Raw genomic sequence first — 8,911 nt, 5'->3', positions numbered from 1 at the left:
AAAAAAAAAAAAAAAAAAAAAAAAAAAAAACTGGACTCAAACTGTGTTTCACAGGCAATCTATTTTAAGTCAGCCTACTATATGTCACAATGCTTGTTCTCTCAAAACACATGAACAAAACAGGCATGTTTACAACAAGAACCCAAGTCAGAAAGCCATGCAAGGTAATTGTAAGTACACACAGCATATTTTAGATCAGTTTAGAAGTGATTTATTAAGTGTAATAAAAAAGATTCTGATGACTGATTCTCAGTAACTATTACCTACATGGCACACATGCATTTAATTTGGTAGTTGATTTATTCCTGTATCAAAATTTGCTATATGACCCTAAACTCAAGAAACAGAAAGGGTTTAAGCTATATCAATTAGGGAAATATTTTTATTTTCATATTAAATATTAAATAGATCTCTATTTATCCCACACCTTCTATAAATTAAGCATGGTGTAAACCACCTATAGAGACATCTACTGTAGAAACCTTTCAACACTACTATAAGCCTGTCTCCTTAAGACAAGAAACAACCCCACAAACAAAAATACAAACATGTTATGCATTACCAATTGCCAAATAGTTCTTTTACATTTAGGAAAGCTAACTACCAATATAAGCTAGCATTCAAACACATATTAACTCATTGAAAAGGCTTTATCAAGAAAAGAATGAAAACACTAACAATTGTGAACCCATAAGAAAACCCAAATGCTGGGGCTAGGGACATGGCTCAGCAGAGAGCATGCTATCATGCAAAGCGAAAGGACCCGAGTTCAGATCTCCAGCACCCACATAAATGCCAGGACAGTAAGGATGCCTGGGGAGCAGAGGCAGGGGATACTCAGGGTAAGCTGGCTAGACTAGCAGAATTGGTAAGCTCTAGGTTCTAGTGAGAAACTCTGCCTTAGTGTATTAGGTGGAAAGTAATGGATGAAGATATTTGATATCAATCTCTTGTCTAAGAGGAGTACACATACACTCGCACATATATAAAAACACATACACAAACATGTTAAAAAACTAGACTAAAATATGATGTAGTTATATTAACAAGAAGACTAGTTTATAACTAAAAGACATGAAACTACTAAGTCTGAATGTCATTTAATTTTACCTATTTCTTTTACATGCTGGGTTTAAAGGTTTGAGCCACTGCCCCTGTGAACTTTCTGAAGCTCTTTTGTTCTAATCTTACTGATGGAGGCTCTTTCTAAAAGTATTTGCTAAGGAATTATATCCTTTATTTTTATTTTATTTTATTGAGACAGAATTTATTCTGTGAAGCCCTGGCTACCCTGGAACTCATTCTGTATACCAGGCTGGTCTCAAACTCAAGAGATCCACCTGCCTCTGCCTCCTAAGTGATGAGATTAAAGATGTGTGCCACCACCTCTGGCTTTTTTTTTTCTTTGTAAAACATTTAGTGTGTGTATGTATGTGTGTGTGTATGTGTGTGTGTGTGTGTGTGTGTGTGTGTAGGTCAGAGAACAATTTTTTTTTCTATTTATTTATTTATTTATTTATTATATGTAAGTACACTGTAGCTNTCTTCAGACACTCCAGAAGAGGNAGTCAGATCTTGTTAAGGATGGTTGTGAGCCACCATGTGGTTGCTGGGATTTGAACTCTGCACCTTTGGAAGAGCAGTCGGTGCTCTTACCCGCTGAGCCATCTCACCAGCCCCCTTTTTCCTTTTTTTTTAAGATTTTTTATTTTATGTATATGAGTACACTGTAGCTGTTTTCAAGCACACCAGCAGAGGGCGTCAGATCCCATTACAGATGGTTGTGAGGCACCATGTGGTTGCTGGGATTTGAACTCAGGACCTTTGGAAGAGCAATCAGAGCTCTTAACTGCTGAGTCATCTCTCCAGCCCCAGAGGACAATTTTTAGGAGTTAGTTCTCTCCTACCACATGTAGTCTGGGGACTGAACTCCGATCATCAGATTTGATAGCAACACCTTTATCTGCTGAACCATTCTATTAGCCCTTCAATAATTATTAAACAATCTTTATCTAAATCTTAATCTAAAAATCTATTAGAAAAGGTTAGTTCAATAAAAGTTAAAAATCCACCAAAATAGCTACTTTATTTGTTCACAATACTAGAAGAAGTTGTGTTCTCCCAGTGCCTTGGAAGTGCCTGCTTACTTCTTTCTAAAATGACTCCCACAGAAAGCAGCACACAGATCAGAACTTCTGTCTTTCTGTGACTGAAGACAGGGGGAAACTGACAAGATTCTCTACACCAAACTGAAAACACACAAGATTCTGCAGAGTGGAGCACTCACAGCTTGAGAGGCAGTTAGTCAGACCTGCCTAGTCTAGATACTTGAAAGAAACCAACCACTAGTGAGACCCTAACACGGGATATAAAAAAAAATCAAGCAATTAAAGCCTCACTATTTTCTTAGCCAGTTCTCGCAAAAAAAAAAAAAAAGTCATGTAACAGAAGAGTCCATTTGTAAGCTGTCCTACCCTCAAGGTGACTTTCCCACCAGCCAACTGCACCTCTCAAGTGAAAACTCACCACACCGCTCTGAGTATCTACTTTTCAATCTCCTCACCTTTACCTGCTGCTTTGTTCAAACCAGCTATAGATAGAATTTCTTTTTATTTTTGTTCTAGTGACACACTAACAAAGGAATTAGAAACCCTTCAATACTTTCCCTACACTCAGCAACTGATCCTGAGTCAGTACTGAAATGGCTTGTTATTCTTACTGTGATAAAGTTCTCCTACGATAACTGCTACCCTGAATAAATACTGACAAAGGGCCTAAAGTGCATGGTTACTATCAAATTTAATGGAGAGAGTATTTCATAATATAGTACAAAACACTACTGTTATGTTTTTAAAAGGGAAGAGGGGTTAAATGCCAAAGAAGGAATATTTAACATCTGCTCTTTCAATCTAAACTGTTCAGGATTTGTGTTGTTAAATTAACTAAAATGCATGGAATCATACAAGTGCCTGAATAAGTCCTTCAATCACAGCACAGCACCTCCAGGAGGTTGAAATGTGTATGACAGCAGTCTGAGGAAGTGTTCTGACTGAGCAAGGTCTAGGGTTCCTGAAGACCTTTACTCATTAGTGGGACTGCACTTGTTTTCAGACTCTTGGATGATCTCTAAACAATGGAATATACTATACTTAAAGTGTTAAAATTAAGGTTCACAGTCATAACAAAGTTATAGTTATTATTACATAAACAAAAAAAATCACTGCTAATTAAGTGTTATATTTATCTTTTGTTACTTACGAAATTCTTCCAAATGGTGCAAAAGCTGCTTTGATGTCTTCAGTTGTGATTTCTGGACTGAGGTCACCAACAAACACATGGAAATGATCTTACAAAGGAAGGAGGGCGTGAAAAGAAAAACACCACTTCAGAATGTAAATACGACAACTGACCCAATAAAGTACTCTTAAAATAATGCACAGACTACATAATTAGGTATAAATAAAATACTATCCTCGCTATAAAACCCTATCAATCTTAAACATAATAAATCAAAGTTAACAACACAGTAGTCTTCTAAAGGACCGATAGCTACCAGAAGCTGGCAGTAACTGTCTATTTACAGACATTACAATAATTATAAGGGTCTAGGAATAAACTAGTAACATAAAAACTTTCAGTTCTGAGAAAAAAAAAAGCAAGACTTAGTTATTCTAACAGTAACTATTTAATGTTACTCATTTTATTACTACATCTAGGCTTTATAAATTACAATTAACTAGTTGTACTGAGAGTTATGAAGGCTAGATTTGCCTTATTTAAGGCAACTTACTGAAGCTAGCTACATGAAATACTTGGTTTAGCCATTATTTTGTGAAGAACAATCAAAGAAATACCTTGCATTGCAACAGTTTGATGTTAAAGTATTTGACAGTTTTCTCAAAAGCCAACAGTTTTGGTTGCCCAGACATTACACCATTCAGTTTATGTGAATCCATGTGCAAGTGAACTAAGACTGAAGGCAACAGAAGGAAAACAGTAATCCCTTCACTTTATATCGGCACCATTAAAAAAGCATTGGAGAAAAATAACCATCCCATACATGAAGCTTTGGAAAGCCAACCTGCTGAGGAACACTTTACAAGGAACACAGACATCAACTTTGACAAAGTAGATTTGGAAAGAGAAGTTACCCCTACTTGCAGGCCTTAAGCAACACCCTGGGTTGCTCTTCCGGAAACACTGTTTCAGGAGCAACTTGAGCACTGGAAGATCTGGGTATGTAGCCCAGGTGACCTCAGGGAAGTAGGGGATCTTGCCCTTTAGGTGGTGAAAGTATTTCTAAGGCATCAGCTGCTACCAAGGGGGACAGAGAACTTGAACTAGCAACAAAGTCGTGGGCAAGCCACACTTGGTCAACAATGGGAAGAAGGAAAAAGTATTGCCAGAAACAAATAAAAATACTATATATTTCCGCCCCACACCCCCCAACCAATATCAAATTTAAAAACTTGAGGTGGTTAGTGAATACCCTTTCAATAGAGTCCATTTTTATGTTTAAGAAGATACAATTACCTTGTGAACGCTGTGTGCTGACAACGGTACTACCTGATGACAAAGATTAGATTTGTTCTTAAATTTATTAACACAAACACATTCAATTATATCAGGATAACGATCAAAGTATTACTGCAAACATGTATGGTGTTGTATGCTTTACAACAGAACTATGGGGTATAAGACAACAAACGCCCACGGGGCGTCAAATGTACTTACTGCTTGTATCCTTCTTTTGACTGCTAGGGGTTGTTGCCCAATTCACTTTCACTTCCTAAAAAACATGTATATATTCCATAAAGATAAAGCTCAAAATCACGCTTTCCTGTGACACAGCAGAGAGAGACAGTAAAGGGAACACCTGTGCTCATCACAGTTTCAACATTCTTCTTTTGGCCTAGTGTGACAAATTATAACTGGTAAATACAGATCTTTCTGTTTTGAACATTTGCAAGTAAAGCTGTGTGGGCAAAAGGATGTACTGTGTGACATACCACAGCTTCCATGACACTGTGTGACATACCATAGATTCCATAGCGAGATTTTTTTTCCTTTTAATGGTTTTGTTTTGTTTTGATGTTTTGTGTTCTTTGGGGGGTAAGGTTCCAAGGGTAGAGGGTGTGTGGAGGGATAGCGTGGTGAGTAGGGTTAGGGCACATGATATGAAATTTACAAAGAATCAAAAACAATGTATGTGCCACGATGCTGAGCTCCTCTTTTTAATTTAAATTTTTAATTATTTATGTATGGGTGTTTTGCCTACATGTACATCTGTGTATCATGTGTGTGTAGTTTCCTCAAAGGCAAGAAGAAAACATTACATCCCCTATGACCGGTGTTATAGATAATTGTGAGCTACCATGCAGGTGGCAAGGCTCAAACCCAGGGCCTCTGGAATAGCCAATGTTCTTAATGCCAAGCCATCTCTCCAGCCCAAGTTTACCTTTTTAATACAAATACAAATGTGACCCTTTGCCACAAAGGAAATATAATGGTTCTAAAACAGAAACACGGTAAAATCCAATTTAAAACTTTCTATTCCAAGACCTGGGTATGTAAGCTTTGTTGTAGAGTGCTGTTTGAAGCCCTAGTTCCACCCCACACACAGCATAAGGTTCGGTGTGGTGGCATACACTAGTAGTTCCACCTGGGAGGCAGAAGTAGGAAGATGTGGAAGAAAACTGTTCTCCAGCGCAAGTCACCGTCTCTAACTCTGACAGCTTACCTTACCCATTATCTTCCGCCCATTCATGGCAGCCAGGGCTGCAGCTGCATGACGGTGCTCATGGAACTCCACAAAACAGTATGGGTCATTTCCTGCTGTCTATTGAACAAGAAATTCACAAGTCAGTTTTGGGCTTTACTCTCCCATTTAAAATAAAAATTTCCCCTTTGCCTAAACTTCTACTGTTAGCAAGGCATGGAGAATGACTTGCTCATTCCATAAGTACATTTTCAGATAAAAAAAAAAAAAAAAGAAAAATACCAGAACCAGGTGATGGTAGCACAGGTCTTTAATCCCAGCACTCTGGAGGCAGGCAGATCTTTGAGTTTGAGGCCAGTCTGGTCTACATAGTGAGTTCCAGGACAGCCAAGGCTACACAGAGAAACTCTGTCTCAAAAAACAAACAAACCAAAAACTAAAAACTAAAACCAAGGAAATACCAAGTATGATTATTTCACAGCTCCCTTTTTGTTTGCTCTTGCAGTGCTATGTCAGACTCAGAGCCTTGGAGCCACTGTATCACTGCTCTTCCATAAGGTGCACTCCCACCCTGTATATTACTTTTTATTACTACAAACTTAAGACATCTTACTGCTTCTACTTTGTGGAAGAATAGAAAATCTTAACTAATCTTTTCCAGACTAAACTGGGCTCTGGACACTAACAGGTTCTGATAATATTAACAATATGTTTTAGAATATGAACTTCTGGTACAAAGTCTTTGCTTATTGAGAAGAATTTTAAATTTTCTTCCCTTGGAAGCTACAGAGTTAGCTCAGAGGTTAAGAGTACTTGTTGCTCTGGCAGAGGACCCATGTTTGTTCCCCTGCACTTATACAGTGGCTCAGAAACATCCATAAACTCCAATGTAAGGAATCTAACACCATATTCTCACTTCCTTGCACATGAGGTATGAAAACACTCATACGAAATAAAAGATTTAAATCTGAGGGAAAAAAAAATCTCTATCTGTAATCCCAGAGTCAGGGATGCTGACATCTTGGTTAAGTCTAAAGCCAGTCTGGATACTTAGTAAGACTCTCTCAAAAGACAACAACAACAACAACAACAACAACAACAACACAACAAAAACCTTTTCTGTTGGTGACTGGGATACAATAAACAAAACCTGGATTTTTTACCCCCTATTGTTGGAGCCCAAAATTCAGGGCCTTGTGCATGCTAAGGAAGCACTCTACCACTGAGGAAACCTTTAACTTAAAGCAAAATGTTGTTTATGTATTTATTGACAGTTTTTCTATTGAGCCTTGGGCAGTCTAGAACTTACTATGGTAGTTGGCATGGCCCCTCACCTGCAGTGATCCTCTGTTCCCTGTTTACTGAGATTACAGGCGCGTACTATGACACCTGGCTTCAAGATATTTTATGATAAATTAAAGCAGAAAATACATCTAATAATCTGGACTTAAAAGTACAGAATAATAAATGACTTTACAATGCATGTAATTTGTTCTAAGACTTTTAAAAAATTATTAAAGGAAACTAATTCAAAATTCAGAACACAGATAAGCATAAAATTCAGTAAATACTCTTGTATTCTAAAATAAATGTGATTCTGTGGGGCGATAGCACATCCATCATTCTTTCACTCAAAAGGCAGAACATTTCAAGTTTCAGGGCAGTCTGAATTAATTACATAGACCATGCCTCAAAAAACAAATAAATAAACAAACAGATAATTTCCAGGCTGTGGTGGCATATCAGCACCTGAAGCTAAGTCAGGAAGACTACAGCTTACACAGCAAGTTCCAAGTCATCTTGGATTACAGTGTAAGACCCTGTCTACCATGTATACACAAGGAACCACCAGTGTTGACGTCTGGCTTCCACATACATATCCATTCACCTGCTCACATGTACAATTAACTTTGTTTTAAAAACTCGTTATTATTTGTAGTTAATACCAACCAAATGAATAAGTTTTCTTTTCTTTTTTTTAAAAGATTTATTTGTTTGTTTGTTTATTATATGTAAGTACACTGTAGCTATCTTCAGACACTCCAGAAGAGGGAGTCAGATCTCGTTACAGATGGTTGTGAGTCACCATGTGGTTGCTGGGATTTGAACTCAGGACCTTCGGAAGAGCAGTCAGGTGCTCTTACCCGCTGAGCCATTTCACCAGCCCCCCGTGAATAAGTTTTCTACACATTAAAGTCTGATAGGCATTCAAGAAAACCTTTAGGGCTGGTGAGATGGCACCAGCAGGTAGGTAAGAGCACCCAACTGCTATTCTGAAGGTCCGGAGTTCAAATCCCAACAACCACATGGTGGCTCACAACCATCTGTAGGAGACCTGCCATCCTCTTCTGGAGTGTCTGAAGACAGCTACAGTGTACTTAAATATAATAAATAAATAAATCTTTTATAAAAAAAAAGAGAAAACCTTTAAAAATGAAACTAAAAATGTATTTCATTTTATATTTTTTCATTATAAGTCTATCCCAATCCCCAATCTAATAACTGAACTTATAGGTCATTCAGCCAATTAACACTACACGTAAAACAAGTCTGATGCCTCAATAGAACCTAGAAGAGTGCATGCAGACACACACACCATTCACTTAGCAAAAGAAACTTGGTTGCCTACTAAACAAGTTAATTACAAATTCACTAAGATCCCTATGAATCTAGACAGCAATGAAGAAGTTCTACAGTAATGACAGCTTTCATTAGTAATGTTAAGGAAGCAAGGAAGAACAATGACTGAGTGAAATACCCTTACATCCATAATCATTTTGCAGTTTTTACAAGGTCCAATCTGGCTAAAGAGCTGGAGGATGAGAGCTTCTGTCACATCTCGAGAAAGGTTACCGACGTATCTGGAACAGAGGGAAACAATTTACCATTTTAGATTTATTCATGGCTAAGCATGGTGCCTCACACCTGTAATCCCAACCTGCATGGGTTCAAGGCCAGTCTAGTCCACATGCTGAATTCTAACCCACTTAGGGTTACAGAGTGAGCTCCTGTCCCAGGAGTGAAAACTCTTTTGTTGATTTTTGCTTGTTGAAAAATAAATTTTGGCTAGGTGTGGTGGTGCATGCCTTTAATCCCAACACTTGGGAGGCAGAGGCAGGCGGATTTCTGAGTTCGAGGCCAGCCTGGTCTACAAAGTGAGTTCCAGAACAGCCAGGGCTATACAGAGAAACC

At 38.0% G+C, this 8,911-nt stretch overlaps 1 protein-coding gene across 3 annotated transcripts in view; it reads right to left on the bottom strand.

Annotated features, from left to right (window-relative positions):
- The window catches only part of Tia1 (TIA1 cytotoxic granule associated RNA binding protein), a 27,579-nt gene that overhangs the window by 9,609 nt on the left and 9,059 nt on the right, over nt 1-8,911 (bottom strand). For 2 of the 3 annotated variants that reach the window (XM_021191815.1, XM_021191821.1), the window contains exons 2-6: nt 8,484-8,580; nt 5,741-5,839; nt 4,735-4,789; nt 4,534-4,566; nt 3,259-3,346 (exon numbers count right to left, since the gene is read on the bottom strand). In XM_021191815.1, coding sequence (XP_021047474.1) covers nt 3,259-3,346; nt 4,534-4,566; nt 4,735-4,789; nt 5,741-5,839; nt 8,484-8,580 — 372 coding nt within the window. The remainder of the gene's footprint in view (nt 1-3,258; nt 3,347-4,533; nt 4,567-4,734; nt 4,790-5,740; nt 5,840-8,483; nt 8,581-8,911) is intronic. The other variant, XM_021191817.2, reaches the window with a different exon arrangement.

This window comes from Mus pahari, chromosome 2 (genome assembly GCF_900095145.1).
Source record: "Mus pahari chromosome 2, PAHARI_EIJ_v1.1, whole genome shotgun sequence".
NCBI lineage: Eukaryota > Metazoa > Chordata > Mammalia > Rodentia > Muridae > Mus > Mus pahari.
The sequence above is the reverse complement of the archived record's forward strand: the minus strand, read 5'-3'. Positions and strand labels throughout refer to the sequence as shown.